Source organism: Meles meles, chromosome X, assembly GCF_922984935.1.
Source record: "Meles meles chromosome X, mMelMel3.1 paternal haplotype, whole genome shotgun sequence".
NCBI classification, from domain to species: Eukaryota; Metazoa; Chordata; class Mammalia; order Carnivora; family Mustelidae; genus Meles; species Meles meles.
Genome location: NC_060087.1, coordinates 47398771 through 47423044, shown reverse-complemented (window position 1 = coordinate 47423044; position 24274 = coordinate 47398771). Strand labels below are relative to the sequence as shown.

The following is a 24274-nucleotide window of genomic DNA, read 5'->3' as shown; positions in this document are numbered from 1 at the left end:
ATATATTTCTATAAGAAATGTTCCTTGTAGTTGGATGGTTATTTTGTAGAAGGTACTCAACATTAGGGCTATATGGTGAATTGGGCACTCTCATGCATTGATAATGAGAGTATAACTTAAGACATCGGTTTTAGAAAGAGATTTACTATCATGTGTCAAAAGTCTGCATTTTAGACTTAAAGACTCCTGCGGATTGAAAGTGAGGAGATGGAGAACCATCTGTCATGTAGTGGACATCAAAAGAAAACTAGAGTAGCCATGCTTCTCTCAGACAAATGAGATTCTAAAACAAAGACTAACGAGATGAAGAAGGGCATTATATCATAATTAAGGGGTCTGTTCATCAAGAAGATCTAACAGTTATAAATATGTATGCCCCTAACTTGGGAACACCCAAATATACAAATCAATTAATAATAAACGTAAATCCATTGATAATAATACAATAATAGCAGGAGACTTTAATACCCCACTTACAGCAATGGACAGATCATCTAAGAAAAGCAACAGGGAAACTTGGCTTTGAATGACACACTGGACCAGGTGTACTTAACAGACAATATTCAGAACATTTCATCCTAAAGCAACAGAATACACATTCTTTTCGTGTGCACGTGGAACATTCTCCAGAATGATTCACATATGGGGTCAAAAATCAGCCCTCAACAAGTACAAAGAGACTGAGATCATAACATGCATAGTTTTAGACCACAACATTACAAGAATTGAAGTCAACCATAAGAAAAAAAAATGGAAAGACTGCAGATAACATGGAGATTAAAGAACATTCTACTGAAGAATGAATGGGTTAACCAAGAATTAAAGAAGAAATTTAAAAATACATGCAAGCAAATGAAAATAGAAACATGACAGTCCAAAACCTTTGGGATGCAGCAATGGCAGTATTAAGAGGGAAGTACAGGGGCACCTGGGTGGCTCAGTGGTTTAAGCCTCTGCCTTCAGCTCAGGTCATGATCTCAGGGTCCTGGGATCGAGCCCCGCTAAGCCACCTCCTCTTTCTCTGCCTGCCTCTCTGCCTACTTGTGATCTCTTTCTGTCAAATAAATAAATAAAATCTTAAAAAAAAAAAAGAGGGAAGTACATTGCTACACAGTCCTACCTCAGGAAAGAAGAAAAGTCTCAAATACACAATCTAACCTTACACCTAAAGGAGCTGGAAAAAGAATGGCAAATAAAGTCTAAGTCCATGAGAAGAAGGGAAATAATAAAGATTAGAGCAGAAATAAACTATATAAAAACCAAACCAAAAGAAAACAAAACAAAAAACCCATAGAACAGGTTAACAAAACTAAGAGCTAGTTCTTTGAAATAATTAGGAAAATTGATAAACACCTATCAAAAAGAAAGGAGAAAGGACACAAATAGATAAAAATCATGAGTGAAAGAGTAGCGATCATAACCAACACCACAGAAACACAGTTATAAAACAGTACTATGAAAAATTGTGTGCCAAAAACCATACAACTTGGAAGAAATGGACAAATTCCTAGAAACCTACAAACTGCCAAAACTGAAACAGAAACAAATAGCAAATTTGAACAGACCCATACAGAAAACAAATTAAATCAGTAATCAAAAATTTCCCAACAAACAAGAGCCTAGGGCCAGGTGGTTTCCTAGGGGAATTCTACCAGACATTTAAATAAGAGTTAATACCTATTCTCCCCAAACTGTTTCAGAAAATAGAAATGGAAGTTCCAAACTCATTGTATGAAGCCAGTATTACCTTGATTCCAAACCAACAAAGACCCCACTAAAAAGGAGAATTAAAGGCCACTATCCCTGATAAACATGGATGTAAAAATTCTCAGTAAACTACTAGCAAATAAAATTCAACAATACATTAAAATAATTATTTATCATGTTCAAATAGGATTTATTCCTGGGCTGCAGAGGTGATTCAGTATTCACAAATCAATCACATCATATTAATAAAAGAAAGGATAAGAACCATATGATCCTATCAATAGATGCAAAAAAAGCATTTGACAAAATACAGCATCCTTTCTTGATAAAAACCCTCAACAATGTAGGGATAGAAGGAACTTACTTCAACCTCATATAGGCCATGTACAAACGACCCACAACTAATATCATCCTCAATGGGGAAAAACTGAGAGCCCTTCCCCTATGGTCAGGAACAAGACAAGGATGTCTGCTGTCACCATTATTTAACATAGGCATCCAAATTGGCAAGGAAGAAGTCAAACTTTCACTATTTGCAGACAACATGATACTCTATGTAGAAAACCCAAAAGACTCCACCAAAAAATTGCTAGAACTCATACATGAATACAGCCGGGTTACAGAATATAAAATCAATGTGCAGAAATCTGCTGCATTTCTATACACCAATAATGAAGCAGCAAAAAGAGAAATCAAGGAATTGATCCCCTTTGCAACTGCACCAAAAACAAGAAGATACCTAGGAATAAACCTTACTATAAGGAGGTTAAAAAAAATCTGTACTCTCAAAACTAGAGAACATTTATGAAAGGAATTGAGGAGGACACAAAGAAATGAAAATCATTCCATGTGCATTGGAAGAACAAACATTATTAAGATGTTTATACTACCCAAAGCAGTTTACACATTTAATGAAATCCCTGTCAAAATACCACCAGCATTTTTCACAGAGCTGGAACAAAACATCCTACAGTTCGTATGGAACCATAAAAGATCCCAAATAGCCAAAGCAATCCTGAAAAAGAAGACTAAAACTGGAAGCATCACAGTTCCAGATTTCAAGTTATAGTACGAAGCTGTAGTCATTAAAACTGTATGCTACTGACACAAAACAGACACATAGATCAGTGGAACAGAATAGAAAACCCAGAAATGGACCCTCAACTCTCTGGTCAACTAATCTTTGATAAGGCAGAAAGGGATATCCAATGGAAAAAGAAAACAGTCCCTTCAGCAAATGGTGTTGGAAAAACTGGACAGCAATACGCACAAGTATGAAACTGGATTACTTTCTTACATCATACAAAAATAAATTCAAAATGGATGAAAGACCTCAACATGAGACAGGAATTCATCAAAATCCTAGAGAACACAGTCATAAACCTCTTTCACCTTGGCAGCAGCAACATCTTCACATCTTCAAAGGCAAGAGAAACAAAACCAAAAATGAACTCTTCAGACTTATTCAAGATAAATACTTCTGCACAGTGAAGGAAACAATCAACAGAACTAAAAGGTAGCATATGGAATGGGAGAAGATACTTACAAACAACATATCTGATAAAGGGCTAGTATCCAAAATCAATAAAGAACTTACTAAACTCAACACTCCAAAAAACAAATAATCCAGTTAAGAAATGGGCAGTAGACATGTATAGACACTTTTCCAAAAAAAGATATTCAAATGGCTAACAAACACATGAAAAGACGCTCAACATCACTCATCATCAGGAAAATACAAACAAAAACTAACAATGAGTTACTACCTCACACCTGTCAGAATGGCTAAAATTAACAACACCATAAACAACAGGTGTTGGTGAGGATGCAGAGAAAGGGGACCCCTCTTGTACTATTGGTGGGATGCAAACTGGTACAGCTACTACTCTAGAGAACTTGGAGTTTCCTCAAAAAGTTAAAAATAGAACTACTCTACCATCTAGCAATTGCACTACTAGGCATTTATCCAAAGAATACAAAAATACAGATTCAAAGTGGTACATGCACTCCGATGTTTATAGCAGGATTATCAACAGTAGCCAAACTATAGACAGAGCCCAGATGTCTTTAGGCTGATGAATGGATAAAGAAGATGTGATGTGTATGTATATATTACAAACACACACACACACACACACACACACTGGAATATTACTCAGCCATCAAGAGTGAAATCTTCCCATTTGTGACAATGTGTATGGAACTAGAGTGTATTACGCTAAGTGAAATAAATGTCAGTCAGAGAAAGACTAATACCATATGATCTCACTCACATGTGGAATTTAAGAAACAAAACAGAGGATCGTTAAGGAAGGGGGAAAAGAACAATGGAGAGAGGGAAATAAGCCATAAGAGACTTAGAAAAAAATATTTAAGTTATTTATTTTAGAGAGAGTGGGGTTGAGGGCAGATGGGGAGAGAAGGGACAAGCAGACTCCTCACTGAGTGTGGAGCCCAGTGTGGGTTTGATCTCATGACGCCAAGATTACAACCTTAGGCAAAGCCAAGAGTCAGATGCTCAACCGAGTGAGCCACTCAGGTGCCCCTAAACCATAAGAGATTCTTAACTATAAAGGACAAAGTGAGGGTTGATGGAGGAAGGCGTGTGGGGGATGGGATAGATGGGTAATAGTTATTAAAGAGAGCACTTTTGATGAGCACTGGATGTTGTATGTAGTGATGAGTCACTGAATTCTACTGTAGAAACCAATATTGCTTGGTATGTTAACAAACTAAAATTTAAATTTAAAAAATGTGTCTATGAAAATGACCATATCCTTTGACCTAATATTTTCCACTTCTAAGAAGTGGACCTAAGAAGTCCCTATGAAATAATCCAAGAAATTTATGTAAAATTATGCTTATTAAAGCATTTTTTATAATGATAAAGTAGAAATGACTTTAATAGTTTATGTTCCATTTGATGAAATGTTAGGAAGTTCATAAAATTATATTCAAGAGGACTTTAAAACTACATTGGAGGGGCGCCTGGGTGGCTCAGTGGGTTAAGCCGCTGCCTTCGGCTCAGGTCATGATCTTAGGGTCCTGGGATCGAGTCCCATATCTGGCTCTCTGCTCAGCGGCGAGCCTGCTTCCCTCTCTCTCTCTCTGCCTGCCTCTCTGTCTACTTGTGATCTCTCTCTGTCAAATAAATAAATAAAATCTTTAAAAAAAAAAACTACATTGGAAAAGGTTTGATAAGGAAAAGCTCCTTCTCAGTCAGCCCTAATCCCTCAGAAATGAACAGTATTTTTACTTCTTTTGCCATAGATCAGTTTTACTTCTACTTGAACTTCATATGTACTCTTTTGTGTCTGTCTCTCTTCTTTCACATAGTATAAGGTGTTTGAGATTTATCTCTGTTGCACTTTGTTCTTTTTAGAACTGTGTAATATTCCATTGTAGGAATCTACCACAATTTATCCATTCTTCTCTTGGTATACATTTGAGTTATTAGAGTTTGTGCTGTTATGAATAAAGTTCTTGTTAGCATTCTCATTCCTATCTTTTGGTGGGCACATGTAGTCATTTTTCCTGGGTAAATACTTGGAAGTAAGATTGCTGCACCATATGGTAAATATATGTTTAACTTTTAGTTGTCCAAATTATACCAGTATATGCTCCTACCAGCGATGCACTACAGTTCCAGTTATTCCATATCTGTACCAGTGCCTGATGTTCATAACCTTTAATTTTAACCATTCTGTTGGATATATAGTGATGAAACATTGTGGTTTTTATATATGTTTAAGTGCTTTTTATTTTAGTGGTCATACCTTTTGAACCAATGATTCCACTTTGGGGACATTTTCCTAGGAACATAATCTGAAATTCAGAAAAAATTTATATGTACATATATGCTCTTTGTTGCATAACTTACGATAGCCAAATGTGAGAAATAACCTAAATGTCAGGTATTAGGGTAGTAGTTACATAATTTATGATAACATTTATACTTAAAAATATGGTCATTCAAAGTTATAATAGAAGGAGGATATGAAATTATATAGTATCAACTATAGAAAAATGTGTATATTAAAATAGCCCAGCAATATGTCAACAAACAAGTTTATTTTAAAATACTGGAAGAAGGGATGCCTGAGTGGCTTAGTCGATTAAGTGTCTGACTCTTGATTTCAGCTCAGGTCATGATCTCAGGGTCCTGGGATTGAGTTTCCTGTCGGGCTCTGTGATCAGTATGGAGTCTGCTTGAGGATTCTGTTTCTCCTTCTGCCCCTCACCTCACTCACATGCTTGTTTTCTCTCTCTCTCTCTCTTCCCCCACCCCTCAAATAACGAAATCTTTTTTTAAGATTTAAAAAATAAAATATATAAGATAAAATACTGGAAGAAAACAGACAAAAGTATCTTCGGGTGGTGGTACTATGTAATTTTTGCCCATTCTTATCTATTTTTTCTAATGATCATATGACCATTTTAGAATAGCACAAAATGAAACAAGATGGGATTGGGAGGGAGACAAACCATAAGTGACTCTTGATCTCACAAAACAAACTGGGGGTTGCTGGGGGGAGGTGGGGTTGGGAGAGGGGAAGGGGGTTATGGACATTGGGGAGGGTATGTGCTATGGTGAGTGCTGTAAACCTGGCGATTCACAGACCTGTACCCTTGGGGATAAAAATACATTATATGTTTATTAAAAAAAAAAGAATAGCACAAAATATAAGTAAACTTCAGTTCATTATTTTTTTTTATTTATTTTTAAGCTTAATTTTTAATTTTACACTTTATAATGCTTTCTCACTACTTAATTTTTTCTGCACCATGAAAAATTGTTCTCTGTGTTTCTTTTTTTTTTCTTTAAGATTTTATTGATTTATTTGACACAGAGAGAGAGACCATAAGTAGGCAGAGGGACAAGCAGAGTCGGGGAGGCGGGGAGCAGACTCCCTGCTGAGCAGAGAGCCCGACGTGGGACTCGATTCCAGGACCCTGAGATTATAACCTGGGCCTAAGGCAGAGGCTTAACCCACTGAGCCACCCAGGCACCCTCTTTTTCTTTTTTTCAAAAAAGATTTTATTTATTTATTTGACAGAGAGAGACACACACATGTAGTAAGAGAGGGAACACAAGCAGGGACAGTGGGAGAGGGAGAAGCAGGCTTCCCGCTGAGCAGGGCGCCTGATGTGGGGCGCGATCCCAGGACCCTGGGATCATGACCTGAGTCTAAGGCAGATGCTTAATGACTGAGCCACCCAGGCGCCCTTTGGGTTTCTTAAGATATTTAATTTCTGCTACTGTTTGACTCTTCAATTATACATTGCATGAAAAACACACTCTCATGTTGTTTCTTCTCCTGAACATCCGATGTTCCAATGTCCAGTCCAGGACAGAAGATAAAATAGAGCGATTCAAGAAAGCAGTTGAATATTATTCTGTCACAACCAAACTCTCTTCACTGCCAGTGGCTCCCTCCTCCTTTCTGGGTAAGGCTTCCATCTGATAAGAGCTTCTGTATCCAAAGGGGAAACCAAGTCCCTCGTGGGAACTCCTGGGCCAGAGTGAAATGACTTGTTGTATTGCACTCTTGTAGTAGAAGTCGTTCCTATTTGGTGGATATTCTCCTTTCGATTTCCATGTAATAAGAGTGGTGACCTGAGACGCTGGGCACTGGTTTCTCAAGTTTGTGGATGGCATCCAATGCCATTTCCTTAGCTTGGGCTTCTTCTGGCACTAACCTCCATTATGGCCTGGTGTATGTAAAATAGCCCTGTCTTTGAGTTCAGGCCCAAGTTTGAATTCCACCTCTGCTGCTTAATACCTATGTGATCTTAACTAGTCACATTTACGTGTATGTTATGTGGCTCATGATACCTATTTTATAGGATTTTTTAAAAAATAAAATAATTTCTCTAAGTTTCTTGTCATGGCACATAGCTGGTGTTTAATAAATTATAACTTATCTGTTAATAATTTTTCAAGCAATGTGGGGTTAGCAGAATGTATATGGTAGAATTACTAGGATTGACTGAAGTATAACCCTTTCTCTTGGTTTCAGGTTTTCGAAATAATCGGGTTGGAAATCCTTCCCTTCCACAAAATCAGATGAGCACTATATCCGCTGGAAAGCCAATGGTAATATCTTTCAAGAGTCCTAAGACTATGTATTACCATTAGACTCAGGTTGCTTCTTGATTTTTATACTCTGAGTTAAGGAGTTAAGGTAATTCAATGTTATCAGAATATCAAGGCTGTATATACCTATGTCGCATTCTCAATTTGAGGCTGGCAGATTATGTAAAGAAAACATCCAGATTAGTAACCACTAGGGCACTGTGAAGGTAGATTAGCTAATGTTGGAGAGTGGTTCTAGGAGACATGTATTGGTCCACTGTCCTGGCCCTGGAGGATTCTGTCCATATTTCACTGTTAGAATAATTTCTTATTATTCTCAGTAGGTTCTTTGTATCCCAACAATCCCTGCTACTGGCATTATCCACTGTATCACAACTTCTGAGGGAACCATTTTGGAGCCTGTTCAAATGTTAAATAGCTTTTCTGTCTGTTTTATCCTTTAGTTTTCTCACCATGTGCCCCAGAAAATGAAATATCCACCACCATTCCCAATGGGACCCAACTCCTCTCTTCTCTTCTCTCCCCATGCTTTGGGGGAATCCCATGCTTTTTCTGAGGATCCCATGCTGCAGGACAGCCCCTTTGCCAATTGGGCTGTCTCTTATGACTCCTCTGCATCCCATTTTCCCAATTACCTGACTTCCAAAACCTCACCTCCTTTGGGACCAGACTCTTCTCACTCCTCTTCCTCTGATGGTGATGAACCAAATGGAACCAGCTCTGAGTAAGTATCTCAACAGGCACTCAAGAGAACAGACTTCTGGAGTATGTGTGTGTGTGTATATATATATATATATATTTTTTTTTTTTTTTTCTGGTAACCTGGGTGGGGCGTGGGGAAGTATATGTTTCTGGCTTTTCTCTGTGGCTCTTTACTCTTAAATGAAGTAGGAAGACTGTGCTTGACTATTTCATACTCATATTGACTCTGCACCAGTGGTAATTTTCAGCTACCCATGCCCCTGAAATAAAAGGAAGCATTGCAGCTGGTTAGGGAAGCTGTAGGTATGGGTGTGCTACATTTCATAGCTGTCATTTTTTAATTTTGAGAGGGAAGGATTGAATGTAGAAAAAAAATGGTAAGATTTATAGAATTGAAGTATTATATGCAGCCATCAAAAGAAATGAAATCTTGCCACTTGCAATGACGTGGATGGAACTAGAGGGTATTATGTTGAGCGAAATAAGTCAATCAGAGAAAGACAATTATCATATGATCTACTTGATATGAGGAATTTGAGAGTCAGGGTGGGGGATTTGGGGGATAGGGAACGAAAAAAATGGAACAAGATGGGATCAGGAGGGAGACAAACCATAAGAGACTCTTAATCTCACAAAACGAACTGAGGGTTGATGGAGGGGCTAGGGAGAGGATGGTTGGGTTATGGACATTGGGGAGGATATGTGCTATGGTGAGTGCTGTGAAATGTGTAAGCCTGATGATTCACAGACCTGTGCCTCTGAGGCAAATAATACATTATATGTTAATAAAAATAATTTAAAAAAGAATTGAAGTATTAAAACAGTTAAGTATGCAGTTATATTGCTGAAGACAGGGTTCTGAGGGTGAAAACAGTGGTATTTTATACTAGCTTATTTGTTCTTAGCTTATTTCTCCAAGCAGATTCTTCCTGGGAAACACTGAGGTTTCCATTGTAATTAGTTTCCTAGAATGTAAGCTGACTCTAGACATGGCCTTTTATAAGGTGTAGAGGAAATGAATCAGGTCCAATACTAATTTTAGTGTCTTGATTTCCAGAGGGTCTGGAGGAATCCTTAGCCTCAGAACAGACATCTTCAGTTGGAATAACTTTTGTTTTTTAACTATACTCATATGTTTATATCTTTGTTTTTTTTTTAAGATTATTTATTTATTTATTTGACAGACAGATCACAAGTAGGCAGAGAGGCAGGCAGAGAGAGAGGAGAAAGCAGGCTCCCTGCGGAGCAGAGAGCCCGATGCGGGGCTCGATCCCAGGACCCTGGGATCATGAACTGAGCCAAAGGCAGAGGCCCTAACCCACTGAACCACCCAGGCGCCCCTATACCTTTGGTTTTTTTCCATCTGAATTATCTTATTATGTTAGTTACCATACATCATTAGTTTTTGATGTAGTATTCAGTGATTTGTTATTTGCATATAACACCCAGTGCTCGTTCCTCCTTTATCTCTTCTACATGATCTTTTGAAATTTTTAGTCACATCACAGAAACACTTCAGCAGCAGCCTGGATGGGAAGATCCAAATGGTGACAGAAGGTCCTGGGTACAGCCCATCAATACTGGAGTTGAAGATACCAACCTGGGTGATGGAGAGCCCCACATCCCATCCCTGCTGTCTATGTCTACAAGGAACCACATGGACATCACCATTCCTCCCTTACCTCCAGTAGCTCCCGAAGTCTTACGGGTTGCTGAACACAGACACCGAAGGGGTCTTATGTACCCATATATCTATCATGTCCTCACTAAGGTAAGAGAGCACATTGACACCTACCTCCCTGCTTTCAACATTGTACTATACACTTCTAGAACCATAAGTTACCAGAGAAAATTCTAATTGGTTCTGAAGGGAGATAAAATACCAAGTATCCTGGGGCCCCTCATTGTATTAAGGGCCTCACGTAAAGTGACACTAGCAGGAGATGGAACTTTATAATAAATGAGGCCCCAAGAAGAGAACTATAATTGTGAGATGTCAAAGAAGATCATGCACCATGTTGATAGACTGTGGACTTGGGGCTGGACACAATCTAAGAAAAGCTTTTATGCCCTTGTTCTTTACACCCTTGTTCTTTACTTCTACTTTTCCAGAGTTGTTCCCTTCCTCCAGTCTTACTATACAAATCTATCCCCCAGCAAAATGTCTAAGATGTGACTTTCTCCATTTAGTCAGCTACAGTCAGTCATAGCAGAGACTCTAAAAATGGAGCATAGCTTTTAAGCTGGCTATGATCAGGGGGCTTATTACAACTTCTTTTTATTCTGAAACTGTTAAATACAAATAGAAAATTTGGTAGCTTGGCTACAGAGGCTATAGTTCATTACTGATTCTTCTCAGCTCAATTTCAAATCTTGAGGTAACTCATTTTGTTCTTTTTCCTGGACATTTTTTTTGTTTTTTGTTTTTTGTTGTTTTTGTTGTTGTTGTTGTTGTTGTTGTTGTTGTTGTTAGGGTGAGATTAAGATCCCCGTATGTATTGAGGATGAGTGTAACATGGAGCTGCCTCCAGCTGCTCTCCTGTTCCGGTCTGCACGTCAGTATGTTTATGGAGTCCTTTTCAGTCTGGCAGAAACTCAGCGGAAAATGGAACGCCTAGCCATACGGCGGCGGCTACCCGTAGAAGGTAGGTTTAGTTCTAGCTTCAACAGCTCTCTCAGAGCTTGGTGTGGAACAAAAATGTCTGTGCAAGCACATCATAATACTTTTGGCTATGGAGCAGTCTTTGAGAAAATACATAATTCACCAGAATACACATTAGTATGGGAACTGCATTAACTTAAGCCTCAATTCTTTAATCATTAAGCATTCAGAGTCACTACTACTTAAAAGAACCATGCTGGACTTTGGGAATGTAGAGGTATATCTGACATAGATTTTCCTCCTCAGTAAGGTTTTGTTGTGGATTTGATCCCATAGAGAGTTGGAGCCATTGAGATGTTTGAAGCTGCAGAAGGACACGGTCAGATTAGTGTGTTCAGTAGAACCCTCTAGATTTCTGCTTCTGGAAAGATAGAGTACATATACTTTTCCTTGTTTCTCCTGCTAAAAACAATTGAACGCCCAGGACATTATATATATAACAAGCACAAGACATTCTCAAAGGTGACAAGAACAAGGCAGACTGGCTAAGGACTTTAGGATCCAAGGAGTAATGCAGTGGTGAGTTCCCTGGGTTTTCTTATTGCTGCATATATCCTAGACTAGGTGTGGGACAAGCTAGCAGCCCAGAAACACCCAACGGGTACAGACCAGTAAAAGCCCCAAGAAATGCCTTCTCACTCTAGTCAAAGGACCCAAAAGAAACGACCTAGCAACACAACATTTTTAGATAATAACCACTCTACAGTAGTCAAATACCACAGAAAAACTGAGCCCACCCTCACCTCTACTAGCAAAGGCCAGATAAATAACCTAGACTTCTATCCTTGCCAGACTGTATAACAAGGGAGAAAGGGGAGCTGAGTGGGGAGCCAGGACTTTCATTCACTCCTGCTTGGGAGGAATGAGATAGCATCCCCCTTTATTCACTGTAGTGATAGCAGAAAATACCTGCTAAAACAACAAAATTAAAATAAGATCCTTTTAAAATATTAAAGATCCTTTTAAAAGATTGAAATAAGAGTCTTTTAAAATAATATCCCAAATGTCCAGGTTTCAATTGAAAATCCTTCATCATACTAAGAACCAGAAAGATTTCAAAGTGAGATCTCACACCAAGGAAAGAAAGTCAGTGGATGCCATCATTGAGATGACATAGATGTTTGAATTACCTGATAGGGATTTCAAAGCAGCCATCATAAAAATGCTTTGATGAAGAGTTCTGAACATGCATGATATGACTTAAAAATAGAAAGTCTTAGCAATGAAACAGAAGATAGAAGAAAGGGAAATTAAGAACTAAAAAATATAATAACAAAATACTCAATAGATGGGTTAAATAACAAATTGGAGACAACAAAAGAAATAATCAGTGAATGTGGAGATACAACAATAGAAATTACTCAATCTGAATAATAGAAAATAGGCTGAAATAATGGGCAGGGATCAGTGAAACTAAAACAAAAGGTCTAATATTTGTGTCATCACAGTTCCAGAAGGAGAGGTGGAAGAGGGTGGACTGCAGATGTATTCAAATAAATAATGGCTGGAATTTTATAAAACTTGGGGAAAGCAAGCCCACAGATTCAGGAAACTAAGTGAATTATAAATAATATAAACCCAAAAAAATCCATGTGAACATGTATCTTGATTAAACCTGTGAAAGCTAAAGGCAGAAAAATTCTTGAAAGCCTCCAGAGAAAAGCAATGCTTTACCTCCTGTGGCAAAACAATATGAATAACAGCTGATCTCTCTTCAGAAGCCAGAGCCCAGAAGGAAGTTGCACAACATTTTCAAGGGCTGAAAGGAAAGAAATGTCAGGTTAGAATTCTGTATCAAACAAAAGCATCCTCCAGGAATGAAGGGGAAATCAACATATTCTCAGATGAAGGAAAACTAGGATAATTTTTCACAAGCAGAACTGCAGCAAAAGAAGGGCTAAAGGTATTCCTCTACACAAAAAGGAAATAATAAAAGGAGGAATCTTGGGAGGAAGCTTGGGAAGATGGCAGAATAGGAGGACCCTGAGTTCACCCCGTCCCATGTTTCCAGTTAAATATCATCCACATCCAAGTCAATAAACTGGAGAGCAATCTGAAGACTGATAGAACAAACTGCACGAACAGTAGACAGATCTGTTCATACTTGTTTCTGAGTATGTTGGGGGACTTCTGAAACAAGGGAGCTGCCAGGTGCCATTTTCCATCCCCAATTGTCAGCATAAGCCCATAGACACCTGCTGGAGGTGGGGCTGCACAGACACTTGGCGCCTAACTCACAAGCAGTGCTCCATGCCCACGAGTTCTCCTGAGGACTTATCAATTCCAAGCCTCTGGTACTGACCCTGAGATCAGGGCAATTTTTTAAAAAAGATTTATTTATTTTAGAGAGACAGCACAAGTAAGGGGGGCAGAGGGAGAAGGAAAGAGAATCCCAAGCAGACTACGTGCTGAGCATGGAGCCTGACACGGGGTTTGATCCCACCACCTGAGTTGAAGCCAAGAGCTGCGCAGTTATGGGGCAACTGGATGGCTTAGTCCTTTAAGTATCTGCCATTGGCTCAGGTTGTGATCCCAGGGTCCTGGAATTGAGCCCCACTTTGGGCTCTCTGCTTAGCGGGGAGACTGCTTCTCCTTCTCCTCTGCCTGCCATGCCCCTTGCTGTGCTTTCTCTCTGTCAAATGAATAAATACAATATTTAAAAAAAAAAAGTTAGGTGCTTAACTGACTATACCACCCAAGCATCCCAGGGCAAATTTTGTTAAAGCTAAACAGGTTCCCTACCCAGCCACCAGGTGCACAGCTGCCACTGAGCACCATGCATGTCTGTCACACTGTGCTTAGCCGTGCACCCCTAGCCACCCTTGTGTGATCTCCAGGACATGTGCCCCCAGGCACGAGCATGTGCCACACTGAGCAGCAATCCTCCAGGCACCTTTGTGTACCCATAGGCATCATCTCCCACCATGCCCAGCTGTGTACCCCCAGCTGGTCTTGTATTTCTGGCTGCCCAGTGTGCAGCCTCCAACTACTACAACACTAAAGGAGATCTTGCATAGGACTAGTTGCCCAGTGTACATTTTTTAATACAACTGTCCTGTTCCCTTTCCTTGGTGGGCATGCCCCACTCCTCCAGAGCTAGCCTGCCTAGGTCCCACTACCACCATAGAGAGCAAGCACAACCCACAGCAGGCAGAGAGTCAGTGCTGATGACTACATGGAAAGGAAAAGGGACCGATAAACAAAAGAAGGCCATAAGCAATATACATAGCATAGTCTCCTGAAGTGCCAGGTTCTGGTGAACAGGAGATTAACACTCCAGGACCTCTTCTTTATGAAGTCACTACTTTCAAGAGGAGAAGATGGAACTGACTTTGTTAACACAGAGAAATTGACAAAGAGAGGCAGACAAAATGAGAAAACAAATTTATCCCAACTGAAAGAAAGGATAAAGCCCAAGCCAGAGATCTAAGCAAAACAGATGTAAGTCACATGCTGGATAAAGACATTAAAGCAATGATTCTAAGGATACTCACTGGACTTGAGAAAAGAGTGGAGTACATGTGTGAGACACTTAACACAGAGATAGGGATGACATAGCAAAGATAAGGGGCACAATAAATGACATGAGAAACACACTTGATGGAATGAACAGCAAGACAGAAGAAGCAGAGGAACATGTACATGGAAACAAATGAAAATGAATTAGTGACCTAGGAGAGAGAGTAATGGAAAGTAATCAAGCTGAATAAAGGAGAGAGAAAAGAATTATGCAAAACGAGAATAGACTTAGGGAACTCACTGACTCCGTTAAATGTAATAACATTTATATTACAGGAGTCTCAGAAGAGAGATAAAGGTGGTCAGAAAATGTATTTGAAGAAATAACAGCTGAAAAGTTCCCTAATCTGGAGGAGGAAGCAGATACTCAGGTACAGGAGTCACAGAGAAACCCCAACAGAATCAACAAAAGCTGACCAACAGCAAGACATATTGTAATTAAATTTATAAAGTATAGTGATAAAGAAAAAATTCTAAAGGTAGTAAGGTAAAACAAGTCATTAACTTACAAGGGAAAAATCATAAGGCTAGCAGGAGATTTTGCAGCAGAAGCTTTGCAAGCCAGAAGGGAGTGGCATGATATATTTGAAGAGCTGAATGAGAGAAATCAAGAGTTAAGAATACTCTATCCAGCAAGGCTGTCATTCAGAATAGAAGGAGACTTAAAGAGTTCCCCAGACAAACAAACCTAAAGCAGTTCATGACCACTAAACCAGCCCTACAAGAAATATTAAAATGTGAGACCTGATTATAAAAATCCTAGAAGAGAACACAGGCAGTAACATCTTCGTCATTAGCTGTGGTAGCTTCTTTCTAGATAGGCCTCCTGAGGCAAGGGAAACAAAAGCAAAAATAAACTCTTGGGACTATATCAAATAAAAAGCTTCTGCACTGCAAACAATCAAAACTAAAAGGCAGAATGGGAGAAGATACTTGCAAATGACATATCCACTAAAAGGCTAGTATCCAAAATATATAAAGGACTTAAAAACTCAAACCCAAAAAACAAATAACCCAATTAAAAATTGGGCAGAAGACATGAACAGACATATCTCCAAAGAAGACATCTAGGTAGCCAACAGGTACGTGAAAAGATGCTCAACATCACTCATCATCAAGGAAGTGCATATCAAAACTACAATGAGATAACACCACACACCTGTCAGAATGGCTAAAATCAAAGACACAAGGAACACAGGTATTGGCAAGGATTTAGAGAACCGGGAACCCTCTTGCAGTGTTGGTGAGAATGCAAAGTTGTACAGCCACTGTGCTAAATAGTATGGAAGTTCCTCAAAAATTTAAAACTGGAACTACTTTATGAACCAGTATTTGTACTACTGGATATTTACCCAAATACAGAGACACTAATTCAAAGGGATACATGCACCCTTATGTTTATAGCAGTATTATTTATAATAGCCACAATATGGAAATAGCCCAAGTTCCACCAGTTGATGGATGGATAAAGAGGTAGTGTGTGTATGGAATATAATGGAATATTGTATAGGAATATATAATGAAATATTATTAAGCCCTAATAATAACTAAATCTTGCCATTTGTAACAATATTGGTGGAGCTAGAGAATATAATGCTAAGCAAAATAAGAGAAAGACATATACCATATGATTTCACTAAATGTGGAATTTAAGAAACAAAACATATAAGCAGAGGAAAAAAATGAGAGAGAGATAGTCAAAGCAAAAAACAGACTTTCAATCATAGGGAACAAACTCATGGGTACCAGAGCGGGGGCATAGGAGGGTGGATACATGTCCTGATGAGCACAGGGTGATGTATGAAAGTGCTGAATCACTGTATTGTACACCTGAAACTAGTAACACTGTTAACTAACTAGAGTTAAAGTAGAAACTTAAAGAAGGAATCTTGCAACATCAGGAAGGAAGGAAAGACAATGGAGAGAACAAATATGTAGGTAAAAACAATAGACTTTGCTTTTCTTGAGTTTTCTAAATTTCACAGTTGAAGCAAAGGTATCACTGCTTAATTTGGTTCTTAGTGTCTATAGGGAAAATATGTAAGACAGTTCTAAGTCAGGAGGATTAAAGGGATGTAACTGGTGAGGTTTCTATACTTGAATGGGTAAAATGTCAATTCCAGTAGACTGTGGTAACTTATGTGTACATAATGCAATTCCTAGAAAATGTATTAGAAAAGGTGTACACAGAAATACTCAAAAACACTATAGATAAATCAACATGGAATTCTAAAATAAGTTCATGTAACCTACAGGAAGGGAAGAGGAAGAAAGCAGAGATATGAAAAACAGAAAACAAACCAAAAAAATGATAGACTTAAGACCTAACATCGATAATTACATTAAATGTAGTGGTTTAATTACACCAGTTAAAATAGTCATTGGCAGACTGGATAAAAGTCATAACCCAATTATATGTTGTCTCTAAAAATTCACTTCAAATATAAATGATATGCATGTTGAAAGTTGAATGATGGAAAATTATTTACCATGAAAACATTAAACAAAAGAAATTAGGAATGGCTATATTAATACCACATAAAGTAGACTTCAGAGCAAAGCAGATTGCCAGGAAAAGAGAGGGATATTATATACTGGTAAGAGTCAATATACCAAGAAGACTAGCAATCCTAAATATCTATCACCAAACCACAGAGCCACCAAATATGTGATGCCACAACTGAGAAAACTTAGAAAGAGACAAATCTACAATTATAATCAGAGACTTCAGCTCTGCTTTCAATAATGAGTAGAACAACTAGAAAGAAGATCATCAGGAATATAGAACTCAACATTATTTTTATTATTATTATTTTATTTATTTTATTTTATTTTTTTATTTAATTTTATTTATTTTATTTATTTTATTATTATTATATTATTATTATTATATATTTATTATTAATTAATGAATAGGATCTGACTCTTTTTTTTTAAAGATTTTATTTATTTGACAGACAGAGATCACAAGTAGGCAGAGAGGCAGGCAGAGAGAGAGGAAGGAAAGCAAGCTCCCTGCTGAGCAGAGAGCCCGATGCGGGGCTCGATCCCAGGACCCTAGGATCATGACCTGAGCCCAAGGCAGAGGCTTTAACCCACTGAGCCACCCAGGTGCCCCGGATCTAATTGACTCTTAATAGATCATGCAACAAGTGGAAAATATGTTCTTTTCACATGCCCACTTAACATATACCATGATAGATTATATCTTGGACCATGAAACAAACTCAGTAAACTTTTTTTTTTATTAACACATAATGTATTATTAGCCCCAGGGGTACAGGTCTGTGAATCACCAGGTTTACACACTTCACAGCACTCACCATAGCACATACTCTCCCCAATGTCTATAACCTAACCACCCTCTCCCTACCCCCCTGCCCTCAGCAACCCTCAATTTGTTTTTTGAGATTAAGAGTCTCTTATGATTTGTCTCCCTCCCGATCCCATCTTGTATGAAGCCAGATACTTAAATAATTCTTAGTTGGACTTCTTTCCTTGCTAGCCTGGTACATGTACTTAAATGAGTTTTAATATAAACAACTGTGTGATTTTGAGACTTTATTTCTTCATCTGAAAAATGGGCACTATGTTTTATGATAATATAGATATAATACTTCTCTCTCAGGATTAGAGTTCTGAGTTCTGAGAAATAAATGAGATTTACATTTATATGTAAAGTTCTTAGCATGTATCAAACATCTGATAAGTGTTTACTATTCCTGCTGTTACTACTGTTAACAATAAAAATTAATGGTAAAAAAAAATAAAAAGATGTTGAAATATAACAGATCCTGTCAATTGTGGCCAGTTGAAGAAATGCTCAGACATTCTCTAGAACCTGTTTTCCTCAATTTCTGTTTTCTAGTTCCTTCAGTGATCCTCAAAGAGTGGTCTGCCTATAAAGGGAAGTCTCCTCAAACCCCTGAGCTGGTGTCTGCACTGACGTTTCGGGAATGGACTTGCCCAAACCTCAAGAAGCTCTGGCTAGGCAAAGCCGTTGAGGACAAGAACAGAAGGATGCGGGCCTTCCTGGCCTGTATGAAGTCAGATACACCCAGTATGCTCAATCCAGCTAATGTTCCAACCCATCTGCTGCTCATGTGCTGTGTACTCCGGTAAGCCATGTTACAGGGAGGTGGCCAGTTCATTTCTCTTTTTTACTTTTTTCACATTTCCTTTAAGCATGTGTTTTTATGGTGTTTGGGGATAGGGAGGTTTTTGTTTTATATTTAGCTTAGAATTCAGAAACACTGAAATTGATTGCTATGACAGTCTCCTGATCGTGATCCTCTGTCATCATCAGTTCATGCATGATCTGTGTGAACTTTCATATTTGGTTTTATGTTTGGTTTTTGTCCCCTTCAGTCTTTATTCATGATTGAATTCCCTTCTCTTCCTATAGTTACCCTCTCTTGGGTATTTGGTGTATGTCCTTCCAAGCCATTCTCCATGTATTTATTTAGACATGCGTGTATCCTTGCAGAGTCTATAGTGTTGTTTGTATGTGTAGATTTTTTCCCCTTTTTTAACAGGAAAGGTGCTGTACATCTCATTCTACTTATTTTTTTCACTCTGTTATTTTTGAGATCTATCCATATTCATATGTGGTTCATACCTCATGACCGCTGGATTATGTTCCATCAAATAGTAATCTCACAGTATTTTATTTATTGACTTCCAGTTCTTGGCTGTTCCAAACAGTGCTGCAGGAAGTATCTTCATAGATGTCTTTGTTTCTTTGTGTTCCTGTGTCAGTTTATCTGAAGTATATACTCAGGAGTAGAATTCCTGGACCCTATAAGATACGCATATAGGTTTTTTGCCACATATTGCCAAGTTGTTCTAGATAATTTCTGTACTAATATATAGTTCTGTGAACAACACTTAAGGGTTTCTCTTTCTTGTAGTATTGCCAGTACTGATATCACATAACTTCTTAATTTTTGCTAGTCCAATGGGCTTCAAGTAGTATCTTTTTTAAAAGACTTTGTTTGTTTAAGAGAGGGGTGGGGGAAGGACAGAGGGAGAAAGATTCTGAAGCAGACTCTGCGCCTAGCGTAGAGCCTGACAGAGAGCTGGATAGGGGTCTGGATCTCATGACCATGAAATTGTGACCTGAGCCATATCCAAGAGTCAGACACTTAGCCAACTAAGCCACCCATGTGTCCCTCAAGTAGTATCTTCTATTTTACTTTTCATTTCTTTGACTATAGATGAGATGAGCTTCTACTTTATACGTATTAACCATTTGTTTTTCTCATTCTCTGCAGTGCCTGTTTATTTTACCTTGCAGGTTTTCTTTTAGGTTACTTGTCTTGCGGATCACAGAAGTTTCTTGTCATATGTGTGTATATACATACGCATATAGCAAGTATCATTTCTGTATCTGTGTGTGTATATCAAATATATTTTCCATTCACAGTTTTTTAAAACTATATACAATATTTTGTTGAACAAAAGTGCTTCATTTTCACCAGTTTTTTATTTTTATAACTTCATACACACAGAAAAGTTGGAAGAATAGTATGGTGAACACCCATATGACCACTGCTTAGGTTCTATAATTAATATTTTACTATACTTACTTTATCTTATTATAACTGTCCATCTGTCCATCTCTAAACAGCCATTTATCCATCCTTTTGGATGCATTTCCAAATAAGTTGCAGACATCAGTGTACTTCACCCCTAACAAAGAAATATTTAATTCTGGTTTTGTCACACCTTTCAAATTGTATCCTTGTGGTGTGTGCTTTTGAACTCTTATTTAATAAATTCTTCCCTACCTTTGGGTCGTAAAGATACTTCTCTACATTTTTTAATAGTATTATAATGTTGCCCTCCAAGTCAGTTCTTTAATATAGTGGGTATTCTGTGAGGAAAGATCTGATTTTATTCTCTTTACATAAGCTAGTTTTCCCAACTCCATTTATTAAATGATCTCTTCTTTCCCCATTGATGTATATTACCACCTTTCTTATGTACCAAGTTCCTATATATTCATGAGTACATTGCTGGATTCATTTTTTTTTTCCATTGCCTATTTGATCTCTGGCCAGGAGCACCTTGTTTCAATTATAAGTTTTTAATTTTCCTTAATATCAGATAGGACAAATCTCCACTCTGTATTTTTCTTGTATCAGACGTGTACTGTTTCTGAATCATGTGATCTTTATTCTTCCACTTATAATTTAGAATCATCTAGTTTCCACAAAATCTTGTTGGAATTTTTTGGTTAATGAATTGAATTTATAGATTAATTTTGGGACAGTTCACATCTTTATCCTGTTAAGTACTCCCATCCAGAGGTCATAGTTTATCTCTCCCTTTATTTAGGTCTCTTCCTTTATGTCTTAGTAGAGTTACTTTTTTTCCATAGAGGTCTGTGTTTTAAAGTTGTAACTACTTGATATATATTGTAGTAATTATAGTTGACATTCTGTTATCTGTTACACTTTCTCCTTGTTTATTTGCTGATGTAGAGGAAGTAAATTTTTGTGCTGAGAAGTCGTCATTCTCAACAAGTCATCAGGGAAGCCTGGGTGGCTCAGTCATTAATTGTCTGCCTTCGGCTCAAGTCATCATCCCAGGATTCTGGGACCAAGTCCCACATCAGGCTCCCTGCTCAGCAGGAAGTCTGTTTCTCCCTTCTGTCCCTGCCCCTCCCCATGCCCAGCTCATGCTCTCTCTTTCTCACTCCCTCTCTTTCTGACAAATAAATAAATAAAATCTTTTTAAAAAGTCATCAAAGGGTTACAGAGCATTGACCTCTGAAATTGGACAGATCTTAACTTGAATTCTGGCTTTGGCACTTTGCAGCTTGGATAAGTCACTTTAACCTTTTAGAGCATTCATTCCGTTACCATAAATGGGTATAATAATTCCTATTTCTCAGAGCTCTTTAAGGAGTGAGGTAATACATGTAGGGGCCGTATCACATAATAGATGCTTAGTATTTTAATTTTCTAACTGCCTTGAGATTAAAATTGGTGATTTTTTTTTAAGATTTATTTATTTAACAGACAGAGATTACAAGTAGGCAGAGAGGCAGGCAGACAGAGAGAGGAGGAAGCAGGCTCCCTGCTGAGCAGAGAACCCGATGTGGGGCTCGATCCCAGAACCCTGGGATCGAACCCGATGTGGGGCTCGATCCCAGAACCCTGGGATCACGACCTGAGCTGAAGGCAGAGGCTTTAACCCACTGAGCCACCCAGGTGCCCCTAATATTGGTGATTTAAGAAGTCTTCCCAATAAGAATAATGACAGGATTCATCCCTCCTAGCTTCTTTTTTTTTTTTTTTTTCGTTTATTTGTTTATTTACAGCATAACAGTGTTCATTGTTTTGGCATCACACCCAGTGCTCCATGCAGTACGTGCCCTCCCTATTACCCACCACCTGGTTCCTCAACCTCCCACCCCCCCCCCCCACCCCTTCAAAACCCTCTGGTTGTTTTTCAGAGTCCATAGTCTCTCATGGTTCATCTCCCCTTCCAGTTTCCCTCAACTCCCTCTCCTCTCCATCTCCCCATGTCCTCCATGTTATTTGTTATGCTCCACAAATAAGTGAGACCATATGATATTTGACTCTCTCTGCTTGACTTATTTCGCTCAGCATAATTTCTTCCAGTCCCGTCCATGTTGCTACAAAAGTTGGGTATTCATCCTTTCTGATGGAGGCATAATACTCCATCGTGTATATGGACCACATCTTCCTTATCCATTCATCCGTTGAAGGGCATCTTGGTTCTTTCCACAGTTTGGCGACCGTAGCCATTGCTGCCACAAACATTGGGGTACAGATGGCCCTTCTTTTCACTACATCTGTATCTTTAGGGTAAATACCCAGCAGTGCAATTGCAGGGTCATAGGGAAGCTCTATTCTTAATTTCTTGAGGAATCTCCACACTGTTCTCCAAAGTGGCTGCACTAACTTGCATTCCCACCAACAGTGGAAGAGGGTTCCCCTTTCTCCACATCCTCTCCAACACACATTGTTTCCTGTCTTGCTAATTTTGGCCATTCTAACTGGTGTCAGGTGGTATCTCAATGTGGTTTTAATTTGAATCTCCCTGATGGCTAGTGATGATGAACATTTTTTCATGTGTCTGATAGCCATTTGTATGTCTTCGTTGGAGAAGTGTCTGTTCATATCTTCTGCCCATTTTTTGATATGATTATCTGTTTTGTGTGTGTTGAGTTTGAGAAGTTCTTTATAGATCCTGGATATCAACCTTTTGTCTGTACTGTCATTTGCAAATATCTTCTCCCATTCCGTGGGTTGCCTCTTTGTTTTGTTGACTGTTTCCTTTGCTGTGCAGAAGCTTTTGATCTTGATGAAGTCCCAAAAGTTCATTTTTGCTTTTGTTTCCTTGGCCTTTGGAGACATATCTTGAAAGAAGTTGCTGTGGCTGATATCGAAGAGGTTACTGCCTATGTTCTCCTCTAGGATTCTGATAGATTCCTGTCTCACGTTGAGGTCTTTTATCCATTTCGAATTGATCTTTGTGTACGGTGTAAGAGAATGGTCGAGTTTCATTCTTCTACATATCGCTGTCCAGTTTTCCCAGCACCATTTATTGAAGAGACTGTCTTTTTTCCATTGAATATTTTTTCCTGTTTTGTCGAAGATTATTTCACCATAGAGTTGAGGGTCCATATCTGGGCTCTCCACTCTATTCCACTGGTCTATGTGTCTGTTTTTATGCCAGTACCACGCTGTCTTGGTGATCACAGCTTTGTAGTAAAGCTTGAAATCGGGTAACGTGATGCCACCAGTTTTGTTTTTGGTTTTCAACATTTCCTTAGCAATTCAGGGTCTCTTCTGATTCCATACAAATTCTAGGATTATTTGCTCCAGCTCTTTGAAAAATACTGGTGGAATTTTGATCGGAATGGCATTAAAAGTATAGATTGCTCTAGGCAGTATAGACATTTTAACAATGTTTATTCTTCCAATTCAAGAGCATGGAATGGTCTTCCATCTTTTTGTGTCTTCTTCAGTTTCTTTTATGAGTGTTCTGTAGTTCCTCGAGTACAGGTCCTTTACCTCTTTGGTTAGGTTTATTCCCAGTTATCTTATGGTTCTTGGTGCTATAGTAAATGGAATCGATTCTCTAATTTCCCTTTCTGTATTTTCATTGTTAGTGTATAAGAAAGCCACTGATTTCTGTACATTGACTTTGTATCCTGCCACGTTACTGAATTGCTGTATGAGTTCTAGTAGTTTGGGGGTGGAGTCTTTGGGGTTTTCCATATAAAGAATCATGTCATCTGCGAAGAGAGAGAGTTTGACTTCTTCCTTGCCAATTTGGATACATTTTATTTCTCTTTGTTGTCTGATTGCCATTGCTAGGACTTCTAATACTATGTTGAACAAGAGTGGTGAGAGTGGGCATCCTTGTCGTGTTCCTGATCTCAAAGGGAAGGCTGCAAGCTTTTTCCCATTGAGGATGATATTTGCTGTGGGTCTTTCATAGATAGATTTTATGAAGTTCAGGAATGTTCCCTCTATCCCTATACTTTGAAGCGTTTTCATCAGGAACGGATGCTGGATTTTGTCAAATGCTTTTTCTGCATCAATTGA

General features: G+C 38.5%; 1 protein-coding gene across 2 annotated transcripts in view; it reads left to right on the top strand.

Moving 5' to 3' along the window:
- FAM120C (family with sequence similarity 120C) overlaps nucleotides 1-24274 on the top strand; it is a 120027-nt gene that overhangs the window by 41737 nt on the left and 54016 nt on the right. For both annotated transcript variants that reach the window (XM_045994707.1, XM_045994709.1), the window contains exons 5-10: nucleotides 7053-7155; nucleotides 7728-7804; nucleotides 8248-8528; nucleotides 10004-10277; nucleotides 10980-11151; nucleotides 18556-18805. In XM_045994707.1, coding sequence (XP_045850663.1) covers nucleotides 7053-7155; nucleotides 7728-7804; nucleotides 8248-8528; nucleotides 10004-10277; nucleotides 10980-11151; nucleotides 18556-18805 — 1157 coding nt within the window. The remainder of the gene's footprint in view (nucleotides 1-7052; nucleotides 7156-7727; nucleotides 7805-8247; nucleotides 8529-10003; nucleotides 10278-10979; nucleotides 11152-18555; nucleotides 18806-24274) is intronic.